The following is a 17,852-nucleotide window of genomic DNA, read 5'->3' as shown; positions in this document are numbered from 1 at the left end:
GTTGCTACATAAAAAAAAAATAGTTTTACTGTGTTGAATGACGCTCATTACTTTGGAGGGCGAAATATGAACTGGCCCTTTAAAAGTGAGTGGTGAGTATGAGTCAACAAATATGGCGGACATTTCACTTTCGAACGCTGTTGTTGATTTAAAAAAAAAATTTTATTTAACACCTAACAAAGAGAACATTTTATTAATCCAAAGAAGAAAAAAAAGCCAGAGATTTTTTAAAAATTGTTCAATTTAAGGTGTGACGCCTCCGAAGCGTGTGACGTCACCGAAGGAAGTCCAATAAGAGCAGTGATGGAGGGACTACGCAACTATTCCACCACCTTGCATCCATGCAACAGGCTGATATCACAACCTTCTAAGAACCGCTCCTATTTGATTTAAGTGAGTCCAACAGGTCATTTTCTCCTAAATATCGATTGCATGTGTTGGAATTGCATTTGAGTCGTTGGTATTTTGTCGATCGCCAGACGGCTGCTTTTCGTAAATGGCGTCGTCACTACAAATTTTTAAAAAAAAATAAAAAAAATTCAGCTTTATTTATTTTTACTGGTGTTTGACCAATTATCTTCAAAGCAAAACCATTGCACGTGTTTTCTGTTTTGTATTTTTTTTTTTTTTTAAAGCAAGGCTTGATTTTATAAAGAGGCATTTGCCAATTCAGTAATGTGTGTAATGTGAATATTTGTATTAAACTCCATATTTCGCAAATCATGACTGAACAGGTACACAATGCAGCGGATTAACTGAACAAATATGTAAAGTAGTCCAACCTGTGGATGCCATACTAAATGTATTGGGAAAAAATGATGCAGTGATGATGCAATGAGCTAACAAATGTCATCTGGGACGAATATTCTTGAGCAGACTAGCTAGTACAATTCCCATCCTTGGTCATTAGCAATGCATTTTGTGGTTTTTGTAAACCAAAGGGAAGAAAACATCCCCAAACTGCCCTAAATAGTATTTCTCAATGTAGAACCAGTTTTGTATCCTGGCCTTTGAATTCAATCAACACTCAAAACAAACAAAATTCATGCTTGACTACACGGTGTAACTAACTCTTCAAGTTACTTATTGACTCTGTTCACTTTTTCTTTGTTATCACAGCTTGCGGTAGCAACAAGTTGCTATCATGGCTAAAAATACCGTGGTTCTGGCCTACAGCGGAGGACTGGACACATCGTGTATTCTCATGTGGCTCAAGGAGCAGGGTTACGATGTCATTGCTTACATGGTAAGAGTTGAAGGAAGGTTTTGATTTGTTTGCATTTTTGCTCGAGGGGGCTCAGACAGGGCTGCTCAATGCACTAAATAATGCCACTGCACCACAAGCAGGATTTTGGCATCAGCACATTTCTCTTCTTTTCATCCTGGATGTAAAAGCAGCAACAAGCTTTTGTTGCTTTTGTTGACTCATTGGTGATATACACTTGAGTACCACATTACAACCAAAATGAGAATCATACAGGCTTTGAGTTAGTTGTATTGGATCACATGTATATCAAGACTGCATTAATGAGATTTTCAGATATTTTTAGCCAGGATTTGCTCGGATAGCAAATTTGATGTGTATTACATTTATTTTTCTTACCTTGTAGGCCAATATTGGACAAGATGAAGACTTTGAATCTGCTCGCAAAAAGGCAGAAAGCCTCGGTGCCAAAAAGGTATGTGAGATCAATTCTTCTTAAAGCCAAAATAAAAAGGTTCTTTGGCAGTTGGGTTATCAATTTATGACCCCATCAGTTGGTCAATTTAGAATTTTTATATTTGGTTTTGATATGCAAGCAAAAAATGTAACTGGGTGACCTTCAGGTATTCCGCCACTAGATGATGCCACTGAACTTCACAACATCTTTCCACTCTAAAATGCCAGCTGAGGATGTTAAAATAATTTCTGTCCATTAAAAAAAAAAAAATGGAGAACTACTGAGAATGAAGAAAGTGTCATGGAAAAAAGCTAGCGATAAACTCCAGTCTGACTCCTCACTGCTTCTCTTGTGCAGGTCTTCATCGAAGACCTTCGCACCGAGTTCGTGGAGGACTTCATCATGCCCGCTGTCCAGGCAAACGCCATCTACGAGGACCGATACCTTCTTGGTACCGCGTTGGCTCGTCCCTGCATCGCCAGGCGTCAGATTGAGATAGCGCGGCAGGAAGGAGCCCTGTACGTGTCACATGGTGCCACGGGAAAGGTGAGCAAAACAGATCCATAAATTCTCGAGAGTACAGCTATTTATTGTTTTGTTTTGTTTCCGTCAGGGCAATGACCAGATCCGTTTTGAGCTGGCTTTCTACGCCCTCTATCCAGGAGTTAAGGTGATTCAGTTTATGTGATGTCTGTCTTGGATCTGGGAAGGTCACGCTCACCTAATTGTGTGCTTTGCAGATTATCGCACCCTGGAGGATTCCAGAGTTCTACAACCGCTTCCGAGGAAGAACGGACCTGATGGAGTACGCACAGGTATGATGGTCGAGCAAAAATAGTTATTTACCTTTTATATTTCTGATATGGTCACATGGCCTAGCAGGTTGTCATGAAGCTGTTTGGACACTAGAGGACGCTCAAGACGTGTCTCACCACTCTACTTCCTTTCAAGAGTGTCTTTGAAACTTTTTTCCAGAACTGTCTGCCAAACTTTTTCTGTCAAAGTGCATAAAAAAAATCTCATGACACATCACAAAAGAATAATGACAATAAGTTGAAATAAGTAGTTTGGAATCACAGGTCTTCACATATCCACAAAGATCTAATTATTTTGTAGCTACTTTAACAGTAGACAGTAACTTTTTTTTGTTCTAGTCATTTGTGGACAATTTTCTGTTGACCTTTTAGAAACAGGGCATCCCTGTGCCGGTCACTCCACAGGCCCCCTGGAGCATGGACGCCAACCTCATGCATATAAGGTACGAGGCCAATTTAAAAATAGAGCTGCTTTAAAAATAGATTTTAATGTGCTCATCATTACACTCGTACCTCATTTTATTTTCTAACAGTTATGAATCTGGCATCCTGGAAAATCCCAAGGTAAGATCCATGACACTCATCACTAATTTTGAGTCCCCAAACTTGTGTCTGCTGTAGTACCACGTATGACCAGCAGGCGGGAAAATGGCGCCATAAGGCATTTAGATTTCCAGCAAAGACAAAAAGAGGGGGAGTTGTAGGATTTGGGTAACTGTTGCTCATTTGTAATTCAGTTATTCCTTCAGCAAGCGGCCTGATTGGTTATCGTTCCGTTTAATGACACAATCGTGAAATTCCTGGCCCGCCGTATTCAATGTTGACCGCACAACATTTCCATTTGCCATTGGAAATAATGAACAAGTTTAATGTTTACAATTGTTGGCCAAGACTGGTCGGCTTGGAAAAATTGCTCTGAGCAAACCCGACATCCCTCAGTATAATCTTTTGAGACATCTGCTGGCGGGAAAGAATCAATTTTAGCTATTACCCTGCAGCACAGGATAATTGCCCGGGATAATCTTTTCGAGATGTGATAATAGGGGAAAAAAAGAGAAAGATTGCTCAAATTAGGCCCGATTATCGATATTCACGAGCACTGCTTTCATTTTTTTTTAAGAATAAAAAAAAATATTGGGATATCATGACCGAGCGGTCGGTCGCCAGTCCTCGCCGTGGTTTTACAGTGGTACAATTTACGACCGACCCCTCAAAGTAGCACCGTTGGAATATGACATGTGCCTCCAGAGACAAACGCAACTCTCGCTGGTGAGACTTTCTGTGAGTTTTGCCGGCGGTCAGAGGTGACGGCAGTACATACAGGTTGCCCTCGGCGACCCGCAAAGCTCCCATCTCACAGCGTCGCCCATGTCTGTATGCGTCTGGCCTCACCCGGGGTCTTCGCCGGGCCCTGGGAAGAGCCGGGGACACACAGACACTGACTTGTCGTCAGTGACGCTTCGACTAATTCCCGATTTCATGGGAGCCGGGGGGGGGAGGGATAGGGTTAGGGGCATCGCGCCCAGCTGGGGCCTCCTGAGTTCCAGCCCCAACTCTCTCGGGCGCTCATTGTTTGGACGGTTTTGCGCCGCCGCGGGCTGCGACGTGGGAGGGGAGCCATTTCACCGTGACACCGTGACACCAAAATGTCACCAGTAACAGTAAAGTACAAAGACGGGCGCGCCCAGACAGATCGGGCGCGCACCCTCCTCCCCGACGGGAACGGACGGGGTGTCACAAGGCGGCGACGGGTCCCGCACGGCTGGAGTTGCGCTGCACTGTAACTCAGACCTTCACTTTCCCACCCCTCCTGAGAACTTGATAAATGTTTTTTGAAAGGAATGCGAGGGGAAAGGAGCATAGCAATGTATGATGACACTATTGTGTTGCATTCATAGCGGGACGTTTAGTCCATTAATAGCGTCGTATACAATGAAATATTTAGGGAGCCGGGCTCCGAGGCGGTAAAAGGATTTGAATACATTATCCTGGGCAATGGTGGAAAGCGGAACCTCCAAAGTTGAACGCGGTCCGTTTTGTGACGCCGGTCAACGGCTGGAACTTTATCGACTGTCTTTTTTTGTTTGTTTGGTTTACTCGTTAATTTTATGATTGGTACTAACCAATCAATTCAGTTAATTCAGCTATATTAATTCAACAAATTAAAAACTAATTCAAGTGAATTTGAAAGCAAATCTCTTCAGGAAAATCTGCTCTCATTAGCTAATTGACCCAGAAGGTCATCTCAAGAGGATATCTCATCTCGATATCAGCCTGTTTCTCCTCCAGTTACTGCCCTCAAGGCTGAGGAGCAAACTTCTCAACCTCCACCTGTGGCACCAAATACCCTTACTCCCAGCACACCTCCTCCACTTCCCTTCGCTTGTCACAGTTAAATGAGGAAATGTCTCAATGGTCGCTCACATGTTCTGCTGTAGATAAGAACCCGGCCAGGCACAGTTCAGGTTACTCTGCAATTAAAAACACAGAATCCTTCCTGATAGCATTTTAACACAATGGGCCCTGCTGACCCCCACCCCACCCCCCCGTTTAGTAGCGTTAACTTGTATCAAGACATGCGAGCAGCTTGTCGACCACTTTCCAGAATGTTCTACAAAGACGAATGCCTTTTCAAATGGCTCGTTTAAAAAAAAAAAAAAAAAAAAGGGAAAAAAAAATCCAATTTCATTATCGCTGTTGGATGTCAGCTTGTGATAGGGGGGGTGCCACCCTCAGGCAGCCTGACACTCGTCCCGAGTCATTAAAACATCAGCTCACTCTTAATTATAGCCTCAATCAGTTACCCCCCCCCCCCCCCCCCCCCGACCCGCTTTGTTCTTTGTGACTTGGAAGCGGATGGACCGCCGCTCGCGTTGACCAGAAGTAAAGAGGCGGAACGACGCCGGGTGGCTGGAGGAAGTGGCAAACCGTGTTTTTTGGTCGCTTGGCTAGTTGGAAAGATGGATGGAGAAACAGAAGAGCGCCTGTAGGGGAAGGAAGTGGGAGCTTGTCGGAGTAAGTGTGCGCCTGAATGTGTGCTTTGAAGCAAAGAGGTCAGCTTTTGGGGTCCGTGCGCTCACGTCCCTTCGGGCGGGACCAGTAATACTTAGACCGATGATTACCAAACACTTAAGGTTGGCATCATCAGGCGTGTCGCCGGAATTATTTTAGGGGAATTAATTGTATGTCATTTTATTTACTTATTAATTTTTTTATTTTTTATTTATTTAAAAAATGTTTCCCCTCCTTCCCGTAAGTGAGCATGGAACATACTGCCAAGTCCCTTTTTGAAAGCGAGCAGCAAATCAAACATCTCCCCCTGCACATGACGAGGATATTTTTCATCTCGGTTTTCCACGTTTGCATTTTAAAGAGAGGCCCGAAACACAGTCATTTAAGCGTCATTTCCGAGCCATTGCACCAAGGATGTTTTCGGCCCTCTCAACTCTCCCTTTGGTGAGCTCCCTCCTCCCCCCCCCCCCTCCTCCCCCCCCCCCCCCTCCTCTTCCATCTCCCTGCCACCGCTGCTTCTTTAGGCCCCGTTGGCTTCGATTGAAAATCAATGAGGCAAATAATATGTGGAAAGATAGAAATTTACTTGCTTTAAGTTCATGCGTCAGCCCTCTCCGTGGCTCTATGGGCCACGTTTAGCACAACAATATGGCCGAAGCCAAGACTGCCAAAGGACTTGCTCTGTGCGACATGATGGTGTGCTTCACGCACCATTTGCCACCAATACCCAACCCCCCCCCCCCTCCCCTCCCTCCTCTACCTTTCCCCACCTCCTCCCCCTCCCTTCCTCCCTCCCTCCCAGGGCCACGGCTTTGGGACAAGTCCACCTGCAGGGGGTTTCAATTGAAATGCATTGATCTTCAAACTGAGTGATTCCCTTCTTTGTATCCAGCCACCCTTAAGTGTGCGCTCCCATTTTATTGTGATATGCTCACATTTGAATATTTCGGGCTCTCAAGTCCTTCTAGGAATGAATCATCTTTTCTGAGGCCTAATCATACCTGAGAACTTTTTGAAGTTTCAGGTATTTATTTTGGAGCAATGGCTTCAAATCGTCTCAGTAGCGCCCTCTAGAAAACTAAGCTTATTTTGAATTAAGCATCAACCGAGTCTACCAAACCTCAAAATATATATATATTTTTTTAAACACTTCCCATGTAAATAAAATTCAGCCATCAGAAGGCTTTTTAGATTTCCCACTTCACTCATTTGGCATCTTTTAGGCCAGTGAGGCATAAAATTCCAAAGAGGTGACACGGTCGCCATCAATTTGGGTGTTTAGTTAAAAGGGAAAAAAGCGTTTGCGGCTCCTCGTTTTCACCTCAGTGACAAACGCCGATTAGTTATTGTGTGATGATTCCGTGTCTGGTAAAGCTTTCCATTTAAATGCACTCAGTCGTTATTTTGCATAGCACCCCTACAATTTGCCGCCGCTCCGAGGACACCGTCCTACTCCCGACTCCAGGACGCAAACGTCTGACAGCCGGGACAACTTTTTTTGTCGCGCTGATGCGAAATAATAGGAAGGCTTTGTCAGGCAGAAAATTGACGACGGAAGATGAAAGCGTTGTCAACAGAGGGGGGGGGGAAATAGATTTAGATAAAAACAAGAAGATGATCTCTTTAAAAATGTTCTTGTTCGTCCTCACCAAATGCAACCGAGCGTGTCTTATGGACCTTGCTTTGTGCATCGGGGCACAACATTTTGCCTTCCTCAAACTGAAAAATATTTCTTTAATTACGTAGTTGATGTAAATTCATCTAAAAATAAATATTTGAGGGAGAAGCATCACTCAATAAGGACAAGCGCTATGATGAAGATGGATTGATGGAGTTGCCTCTGCTGCAGGGCCACACACAATAAAAAAAAAAAATGTAATATTGATTTTTTTTTTTTTTTTTTTCTTTTCTTCGCCCATTCCCGACATTTTCAAGTAACTACTTTTCACGCCTCATCATCTCTTTTCTCCTGCTAGCCATGTGTCAATTTCACACAAAAGTCTTCTGTGATGAGGTCTCTGAAGGTTGTTCATCAGTGGGAGCAAACTTCTTTATTTTTTTTGATGTTCTTTTTCAGAACCACGCTCCGACTGACCTCTATCAAATGACTAAGAACCCAGAAGACGCTCCCTCCTCCCCTGATGTACTGGAGCTGCAGTTCCAAAACGGTTTGTGTCTATTTCAACCACTGCTTTTGTCCTTTTTATCATTTTTTTTAAGCCTTTATAAAATATCGCGTACAAATAATGCCATACGATTTCAATTTGATCGACACACTTGCATAACTACATAAAAAAAATGATGGCAGGACCACACAAGTCATTTTATTTCCCGAGCTCCCTTTTCAAAAGTCGTTTGTCTCCAATGTTGATGTCCGCACTGTCAGCTTCTCTTGTTACTTAACACGGGCCACTGTCGCCGCGGGGCTGGCGCTCCAACACTGACCCCCCCCCCCTTTTGCCACTTTATCACCGCTGACCACCCAGACTTAATATGCCAACCTGCCGTGCGTGGTTGGCCGGAAGTCATCCACACCCCGAGGGGGAGATTCTCATTAGATATGTTGGGCTGGAAGAGTGGAAAGTGTTTGCAAGAAACATCCAGCCCGGGGGGCAAATAGCACAGATGTCTCTTCATCGCCTAGCGGATGAAGAGCATCCATGAGGGAGGGGGTGAGGGGGTGGGGACACTAGCTCCTCTTATCAGACGGGACTTGTGGGATAATATCACTTTTTTTAAAATGAGACATTCATAAAGTTTGCATTCGAAAATTGTCTCGGCAAACTAGCGAAAAAATGTCACTCGGATCAAGCGCTTCATCACTTATGGCACACCTGAATGTCGTGCCTGGTTTTTTTTTTTAAGTTTTTTTTTTTTTTTCCCAACCCTGTGCACCGTTTTCACACATATTCTCTTTGGCTTTTATTGAGCGCCCTGTGACAAAAGCTGTTTTAGTTGTCCACACAAAGGCCCCGACCGAGCCTGCTCCTCCCTCTGAGCACAAGATCCAGCACAAGAATGTTTTCACTCCCCCCCCCACCCACCCTACGCCTTTTTCATCCTTGCTTTTTCTCACCAAAGTTTTCTCACTGATTAAAAAAGAATATTTAACAACAAAAACCTTTTTCCATTCCCCCCCCGTATTTTCCCCTCATTTTTTTTCTTCCATCCCTCCCTCCTTTCACGCCAAAGAAATAAGCAGAGGAAAGAGAGACAGAGAGGAAAAATGTAAAGCAGTAATTTTTCCTACAACTGTGTCTGCGCACCCATTGTTTGCACTGTTAGGCGGCGAGAGAAAAAAAAAAAAACCTGAAGAAAAGGATCACGGGAAGAATGAGAGCGAGCCGTTTGGGTGAATGATGTGAGCGGAGGAATGATGGAGAGAGTGTGCAAAATGCAGGAAAAGGCTCGGCCCCTCCACTCCCACGTTCGGTCACTTCATTTATTTGAACTTTTAATCGAATTATTAGCTATAAGGGGGGGGGGGGGCGGGGGTTGCGGTGTTGATAATAACCCTCTTCTCCACTTTTGCTTCCATGGGAGCCGCGAGATTCCCGCGATACGCCAATGGGCCCGTCAACAAAGCCCTTGTCCAAGGAAAATTTGTCAAGTCCTTCACATGTCAGGATTTTTCCCAAAGCTGTTGTATCCAAATCAAAGAAGATTTTTTTTTTTTTTTTTTTGGGGTTGACATCCCCCTCAAAATGGTATCTTTATTTTTTTTTTTTTTTGGGGTGTCCTCCGACCCCCGTCAACATTTAGCCCACGTCTATCATTAAAGCGCATCATTAAGCAGCGGGGTGACAGTGACGGATGCCAACGTGGGTGTCTCCCGGTCAACAAAATAAACTATCAATGTGTGTATCTGATGGGACGCTTGGTAAGTTGTTCTCGCACACACACACACACACACACACACACACACACACTCTGTCAGTGTCAGCGCTAAAGAGAGCGCCAATAACAAAGCTGTGTGTTTAATTGAATTAGTTTAAGGCCGGCCCACAATTTCACAGCTTTCACATTGGTCGAGCCTTTGAATTTATTAGCCATTCTTTCTCGTCGCCCCCTTTTGTGACGCGTTTTACTTGACCATTATTGATATCAATGACTTGTAATGAATACTTGTCACTAGATATTTATTTGAGTTTATGTGTCATGCCTAACAATTCATTTTTCAGGTTGAGTGTAGAGCAGAAAGCTCGTGGTGGAGAATGTGATTTAGATTACTTTGAATTTTGGTTTTAGTTTAAGAAGTTTGAATTTATTGACTTATTAAAAAAAAAATGAAAAGGTTAAATTTGTGAGTGACTTTTATAATGCATGCTGGTGACGGCACACTTATTCATGCAAATTGCAGGTCCACTTTAGTCTCGCCGTTGTTATTTTCTTGCATTAAATAAAAAGGATGGTTGGAAAAGGTTTCTGAAAAATTGAGCTCAATCTGTTGAAAGAAAAATATGCTTGCTGTAATTATATATTTGATGGGTCATTTTTTCAGGCGTTCCTGTCAAGGTGGTTAGTGTGAAGCAAGGAATATCAAAAGACACCCCTTTGGATATCTTTTTATTTCTGAATGAGATTGGGTAAGGATATTTTTTTTCAAATATTCCTTTAATATTTTTTTTTATATTTTATTTTATTTGAAAATGAGCTTAATATTTCCTTGTCATTTAAAAATACATGTTTTTCTTTCATTTCTTCCGATGATATAACAGATTTCTTTTTTAAATATATTTTTGTTCTATTTTAAATATTTTCATTTGTTGAATGAAATGTCAATACTGTGTGACTCTCTTAGCGGAAAGCACGGAGTGGGTCGCATCGACATCGTGGAAAACCGTTTCATCGGCATGAAATCCCGAGGTGAAAACAATTACGCTTTCATGTTCATCTTGGAGGCTCTTCTACCGAAACACGTCTGGATATTTTCAACCTTTTCTTCTCTTCAAATCTTCCTTTCCACATCGGGAGCTTTTTAGCAATTTGCAGTTATTTTACATGAGCGCTTCAAGTCGGTAAAAGCGAAATGCGTCTCCTGCAAGCGTTTGGAATTATACACTTCCATTCATTCATGTCGGTCGGTGTGTGTGCGCGGAAATATCCACGGGAGAAAAACAAACATTTGAGACGGGAGCGCACCTGCTCCACAGGGCTCAAAACATCTGTCCGTCACTTGTGCACTGTTGTCACTTCAACTCTGCTTGTGACAAACATCACAAATAAGTGAGCCAAAGCTTGCGTGTTCACACACACACACACACACACACACACCTACACACCTTTTCACCGCCGTGACACAACGTTGGCAGGTAGAAATGGGGAAAGTGGGAAGCCCACTTTTCTTTTTCGTCGTCGGTACAAAAGAAAGCAGAAACGGAAAAGTGAGAAAAAGAAGAAGTGGAGGCCAATGTGTCACATCGCTTGAGTAACCCCCACTGAGTGCATTCATAGAATTTTTTTTTTTTTTTTTTTTTTTTTTGTCAGGTCATATTTATTCGTGTCAAAGAATGTAGCTACAAAACAATCGGCAATCCTGTCACAGCGCTGTCGGACCTCTGACCTTTCTGTGCACAAGCGGAGATTGTGGGAAATCACCGTTAGGAGACTATTAGACAAGATTGACGTGTCCCGTTCTCCTGAAAATGAAAGCAAGTTCAGACCTCCGCCATTAAAAATCGATAAAGGAGAAACTGTCCAAATCGTACCTGGATGTGAAATTGGGTTGAAATTGAAAAGTAAAAATAAAATAGAAAAATAACTAAACTAATAAAAAGAATTCTATAAAATAATTCAAACAATAAATTCAAAGCAGAAACAGACCCCACTAGTACTGACTGTTTATAAGTGTTGCTGCACCATTTGTGTTCAAATCGTGTCGTATTGAATTTCACGGCTCAAACCGTTTAGCCTTCAAGTTTTGCATACCTGTCGTCACTTCATGAGCTTAAAAACCTGGAAAAGCACTGGAGGTGTTTTCTCCTTAAGCCTTAACTCAACTTCCAAAAAGCTTCCCTATTGTTGCTTCTCTGCCGTTAATCCGTTTTTAAGCCAAGTTTACTTGGAGGCAGTTTTAACGTATTTATCTGATGGAGGCCGGCCAACGGAAATGTCCCTACGCGCTCCCATCGGATCAGCAAAAGGCCCACGAGCCCTTCAAGCTCAGGTGGCGGCCGTTTGAGGCTTTGGACAATTAGCGACGGGGCTAAGCCCGCTTTCTGGCCGCCAGCGCCGCAGTAAGTGCTTCTCTGTTTTCAGGTCAGGAACGGCGCTGGAGGATTTGCACTCGTACAGACCAGAGCGGGAGATTAAATAGCATAGCGGCGGTGTTCGGCCTGTAACCGCATTGTGCCCCCCCACTTTTGATTGAGCTGACATTTGAGTGACAGCTTCATTTCTGCTGTCAGCCACCTCATTTTTTTCAGCCCCTCCCCGACCAGAGGGGGTAAATTGCAGGGTATAGGCAGAGTCCTGGTCCACGCTCTGCTGGTTGGCAGGGGCCTCCTACCCTGTCATTTAGCCTGCATGGACACACACTCCCATATTTAGCAAGGAGCTGTCTGTCACAAGGTGCAAGATTAATATTCATGTATTCTTTTTTTGGGGCTCACGAAAAAAGATAATCTGATACTTTCTACAATATGCGGTTGCAGAAAGTGTGATGGAATTCTTTTTTTTTTTTTAAAGATTTAATATTACGTCACAAAACACTGAATAAATAGATTAAAAAATATATATATCTAAATGTTTTAAATTATTATTTTTTTTTTTTTAATGAACTTTTAAAAATGAATTGTTTGTATTTATTTGTCAGGGATCTATGAAACCCCCGGAGGTACCATTCTGTTAAAGGCCCATCTCGACATTGAGACGTTCACCATGGACAAGGAGGTGCGCAGAATCAAACAGGGACTCGGGATCAAGTTCTCCGAGCTGGTCTACAACGGTAAGTCAATCAAACATGGCATAATATTCACCCAGCTGTGTCTCTGGATCTGTCCGTCGAGCTTGACTTGTGTGTTTAGCGTGTAGCTCAGGTGTCCTAATCTTCCCTTCTGCTCAGTCCCAAGTCTCTTCTGCACCTTCATCCACTTAATCGGATCAGGGCCATTAGAGACTGGACAATTCAATTGAGGGATGGATTAAAAGAATCAAAACAAGTGCAATCTGCAAAATGCTGACTTGCATTCTATTTTCCGACACACGCTTAAGAATGCTAATGACCAACGAATATATGTAGATGACAATAATCAAAGGGAGAACGTGACAGACGATGAGGTGGAGGTCAGGTACTGATCAGAGGAGGACCCCTGCCAAGCCGTGCGGGTCCTCCACGAACAAATGCGGACAAGAGCCTCTCCTCCATCTGTCTGGAAAACACGAAGGGGGAGGTCCAACATTCAACACACACCGTCCACTAATCCACTAGTCGACTCCAACCAGTACACTAAAGACGTGTTTTTTGTTTCTCAGGCTTCTGGTACAGTCCAGAATGTGACTTTGTGCGCCAGTGCATAGCCAAGTCCCAGGAGAACATTGAAGGCAAAGTGCAGCTGTCCGTCTTCAAGGGCCAGGTTTACATTCTGGGACGAGAGTCGCCCAAGTCCCTGTACAACGAGGAGCTGGTCAGGTAAGCAAAGATCAACATGTGGAGTCTCTGAATGTACAAAGACATCAGAGTAGTGTCAAGCTCAGTTTCTGGAAGGCGCCCCCCCCCGATCCTGCCCCCCCCCCCCCCCCATGACCTCACAGCCGCGCTAACAGTGGGTTTGTTCAGGCGGTTGACCCCCGATGCCCTGTGGGCAGGCTCAGCACTGACCAAAGTGAAAAAAAAAAAAGTCCATATGCTTCTCTGTGTCCCCCCCACTTGAGTCACACACACTTATACCGACTAATAGTGTTTTCAGCTACAGAAGAGAGAGCCGATGTCGAGCGGGCCTTTTTAGAGGAAAGTAGCAAAAGCGTCACGCTTGTTAAGCAGGTCAGGAGGAGCCATGCCTCCAGTGAACAGCCGTGAAGTTTCTCACACCGTTTTGGCGAGCAGGCGCTTTATTTTTTTTCGGTACAAGAGAAAAGGAGTCAAAAGGGGGGGGGGGGGGGGGGGGAGAAAAAGAACTCTTGTTAGTTGCTCCATCTGCGAGCTCGCTTTTAAATTGCGCAATCGGTCAGGCTGCGAGTGAGTTGCGGTGTATAATCGGCGAATAATTGATCAGAATTGGTATCGAAACCACAAGGTGGAGACAAAGTGGTTAAAATGGAGAACGTTACATAAATTTCTTCTTCTCCTGCATTGCTTTTGATTTAAATTTCCTGCTATTTTTTTTGGGGGAAACTGGAATGAGCTCGGTTGTTAGCGTAAAAGTCGCTAGCTTGTTGCGCGACTGAGGTGTTGTGTTTCACCGTGGCAAAGTCCTCAGGCCCTCCTGACAGATGGGCCCTGAAGTTCCCCACAAAAGGGCTCAGTGCAAATGTCCCCAAACAAATGACAAAGGAATCCAGTAAAATGCTCTGATTCATTGCCTGCTTTAGTTTAAGGCGCGCTAATTAATTCATGAGGAATAATTCACTCCAATTTATTTTGAATCGGACGCGACCGATAGAATCTGTTGAAATTAGCGCTTTTAAAATTGGTAAAAATTGGCCAATTTTTTACATTTTTTATTATTTATTTTTTATTAAATATACATTAACAGATCATTTTAACATTGCCCGCCCCCCCAAAAAATCGGCCAACTTTTCTCTGTTGACAAGATAAATATCAAATCATAAATCAAATCAAATGTTTTCCCAGTAATTTATTTTTTTCATCTTGTAAAAAGTACTTTTATAATTAATTACACCATGAAATGTTACGCTTCCAAATATCGGGATTGGCATTTGCCAGAATTCAATATCGATCGGGCCTTAGTATGTACAAAAAAAAAAAAAAAGGATATACTGTCTCTTGCATGCTCAAGAATCATATACCTTGGAGGAGCAGTCGCACACATTTGTCATTGCACAGCCGCAACACACACACACACACACACACAACTACACAGGCCCCCCGCCGGCATCTCGCTGTCTCTCCGTGGGCAAGTGTAAACGGCATCATTAGCGCAGTGGTAACGCAGCCCGTCACTGCACCCATCTGAGAGGGAAATGTCACCCTCCTCGCCTGTCTGCTGGCTGGCCTCTCAATTAGACGGCAGGGTTTCTGCCAGCATCACACGCACTCCCAAGCCACTCACTCATAATGGCGCTCAGGTGCCAAGCAGAGAGCCTTGTATTGAGAGTTGATGATTTAGTTGTCAGACTTTCTTTTTTGATCGTGTTTATCCTATCATTTGTTGGCAATTTCCTCTTTGGCTAAGTGCTCGCAAAGAATAAGCGCCGGGCGGGAAAAAAAAAAAAAAACGGGGCGGCCGCGAGAGGACTCGGGCCAGGCAGTGCATTAAGCACGGCAGGTAGAAAACTGACGTGATTACCGATGGCGCCGCCGAACGCTTTTGTGCGCCGTGCACTTAGGATGGATGGCAAAACACGGCGAGGGATTGATTTAGAACCTTTTTCGAGGTGTGCGAATGAACCCGAGAACCCCTTTTAGATCAAACTTTCGAGGGTTTGGGGACATTCTTGTCATTTTAAGTCTCGAAATGATTCATCAACTCTCAGAAATAATGATCAATGAATTTGAAGGAAAATCAATTCGTTTTCGATTCGTGGTTTCATCTCTAATCTATGACTATCGCACCATATCGTCTGTCCCCGTTGTGTTCCGGGAACCCCAGTTTGAGAAGCCCTGTTCGACTTGATATGATGGGATTATTTTTTTTTTGATCAAACTGAGCATCTCTTTTCTGTCGTCGTCCAATACCGACTCTCAAATACTTCAACGTAAGACCGGGTGGAGAAATCAATAGGCCCATTATTCCCTCCGAAGGCCTTATCAATGATCCAGTTATCCCAGCGTTTAATGAGGCTTCACGTCTGGTGTGTTTACAAAACATTTAATTGCGTGCTGTTCTATTTGGGCTTTCTAGCATGGATGTGCAGGGAGATTACGAACCTTGCGACGCTTCCGGATTCATCAGGATCAACGCCGTCAGGTAAGCATTGATGGACTAAAAATATTCCATTTTGTGTTGATGCTTTCTATAATTGTTGTCACACAGCCTGTTGCGAAATTTAACCGTATGGTCTTGGGTTTATTACAGCGCTAACCTCAAAGTATCACATGTCGCGGCCCGACTGAAGACCCCCTTGTATGCAATTTCTAAGAAATCTTTTTCACCGCAGGCTCAAGGAGCATCAACGTCTGCAGGGTCTCTCCAGCAACAAGAAGTGAGCCGACGAACACGACAAGTCCAAGTACCAACAACCTAATACGTGCAAGATTTCTTTCTTCTATTCCATCGTTTAAAATGAGACTGTTTTGTGATCAATCCTTTCAATGTGGATAATAATGAATAAAAATCGAAACAAGCGATTATCCTCCACCCTATTTACGGCAAACATTTTCACGACTTCCAGTTTCTTTCTCCTCCACTTAAAAGTAGGCTTAAGTTCAGCAAAATTTCTCTTAATGTGGGTCGTTACAATTTAGCCGATGTATCGCTGAAAGGTGTCAGCGTCAGAGTACACCACCATAAGGGGACCTCCCGCCGGGTCGAGGGACTCCCCGCCGGGTCTAATGGGCAATGACGGCTCCTCGGACCTTTGAGTGCTGCGTCGGGCACCTCCTCACCCCCCCACCCCATCCACCTCCTCCCAGCTCCTGCTCAATTACACGGCAGGCGTCTCAGTCTTTGCCTGGTCAATTACCGGCCGGCCCCAGCATTTACTGTCACGCGTGCACAGGTTGCAAGATAATCAGTGTCTGAAATGGCCCCCATATTCAGATTAGTCAGTCAAGCTGAAGGCGGGCGGGAGGGCCAAGCGGTCGGGGGACAGCTATAATCTCAAACTGACTTTAGCAACTCTTAAAAATGTTATTAATCCACTAAAAAGGTGTTTGAACGTCCGGATCTGTTTTGATTAGTTTGCTAAAGATTCTTAAAAGATTCATGCTGGGATACTCACCCATTCATTCGTCGAGCACTTCTCATATTCCATCTTCTCCGTCTTACCTGCGCTGACGCCTGACCAAGGGAATTAATCATCCTTGACCCGGGAGCAATTACCCATCATTACCCACTCAGGAGGGAATAGACATAGGTAACAATAGCACGACATGAAAAGTTGGCGGAGGCGGGGTCTAATGGAGTTCCGTGCTGTTCCGCGTCTCTTCGGGAGTCAGGGTCGACTAACCTTCAAGTCCCTGTCAAGGAGCACAAAGCTCAAAGTACAAAGGAGCTCGTTGTTCACCTGACTTCCAATGGAACCAAGGTGAAGGGACGTTTGGGAAAAAGTCAGGAGGGGACTTGAAATCGAGGTTTGTGTGATATCATGGAAAGAAAAACCATGTATGGCCATATTTGGAAGGAGTAACCAGGAAGTAAACACTTGATTCTTTCTTAGCAACACTGTTAGCCCACTTTAGAGTTTGGAGTGATCTACTTGTCAAATCTACAAGTGCATAGAAGCTTGGACTCAACATAGTTCTCCTGTCTTTTGTCCTCATTCATGCTGGTGGAGCTGTCTGCGGAAAAAAAAGCTTTTGCTGACCTTTACTCTGACGCACAATGAGCCGGTGACAATGACCACCGAGGGGGTTAATTACCAACAATTACAGGCCAACATTTTTTTTTTTTTCGTTTTCTGCTGTAACCTAAGTCCAAAATCCCGCATTGGCTTAGGGTCCATTATGACGTCTAGCTTCCTACCTGGGAACCGGCGGGACCTCCGTTTCAGCCCTCCACCTGTCTCCAGGTCCTTTCAGCCATTTTGCTCCACTATCATATGTGTATGTGTGTGTGTTTTATTTTTAATTACTGTTAGTTAAGGCATCAAAAACACAGCACATTTCAGACTAATGCTTAACTGGTAAGTGGTAATGGACCACTCCCGCGAGGTTTGTGGCTCAAGCGAGTGGTGCCGGATTTGTGATGAGGTCATACAAAGTGATTCAGGAAAATAAATTGTCGTCTGGGTCATTTTTATGGGATTTGATCAATCATTTGATTCAATATAAGTGTTATTGGCAGTTATCCTTCCTAAGATAATCATTATTTATCAAATAAAATGTTCTTATCATACAATTTTTTTAAATGTGAAAAGATCTTAACCGTTGGTGTCCAAATTTTTATGCCAAGCATACATTTTTACCAAGATCTTAAATAGAATGTTTCAAATGAAATTGCAGTTTTATTTTTTTCCCCAGTTAACTTAATGTTGATCTAACGCTCGGTTAATTGAGTGTAGTTCCACTGTCAACCACTAGAAC

The 17,852-nt window shown here is 43.7% G+C and overlaps 1 protein-coding gene across 1 annotated transcript; it reads left to right on the top strand.

Moving 5' to 3' along the window:
* Positions 1-286: 286 nt before the first annotated feature.
* On the top strand, positions 287-15,954 carry ass1 (argininosuccinate synthase 1). Its single transcript, XM_085927049.1, has 15 exons — positions 287-393; positions 1,120-1,246; positions 1,611-1,679; positions 2,019-2,207; positions 2,275-2,331; positions 2,402-2,476; positions 2,849-2,919; positions 3,010-3,040; positions 7,566-7,656; positions 9,990-10,074; positions 10,290-10,354; positions 12,303-12,434; positions 12,962-13,118; positions 15,511-15,576; positions 15,767-15,954. The coding sequence occupies exons 2-15, from the start codon at positions 1,145-1,147 to the stop codon at positions 15,813-15,815; spliced, it is 1,239 nt and encodes a 412-aa protein (XP_085783175.1). The 5' UTR covers positions 287-393; positions 1,120-1,144; the 3' UTR covers positions 15,816-15,954.
* The last annotated feature ends 1,898 nt before the right edge of the window (positions 15,955-17,852 follow it).

This window comes from Syngnathus leptorhynchus, chromosome 12 (assembly GCF_054491065.1).
Source record: "Syngnathus leptorhynchus isolate UIUO chromosome 12, UIUO_Slep, whole genome shotgun sequence".
In the NCBI taxonomy this organism is placed as follows: Eukaryota; Metazoa; Chordata; class Actinopteri; order Syngnathiformes; family Syngnathidae; genus Syngnathus; species Syngnathus leptorhynchus.
This window is presented reverse-complemented; position numbering and strand designations above follow the sequence as displayed.

Bases quoted from the DNA above. Each gene is read 5' to 3' on its own strand.
- ass1 (XM_085927049.1), top strand. From the start codon at position 1,145: ATGGCTAAAAATACCGTGGTTCTGGCCTACAGCGGAGGACTGGACACA. The intron at 1,680-2,018 runs GTATGTGAGATC...TCTCTTGTGCAG, and splicing joins AAAGCCTCGGTGCCAAAAAG to GTCTTCATCGAAGACCTTCG. The intron at 13,119-15,510 runs GTAAGCAAAGAT...TGGGCTTTCTAG, and splicing joins TACAACGAGGAGCTGGTCAG to CATGGATGTGCAGGGAGATT.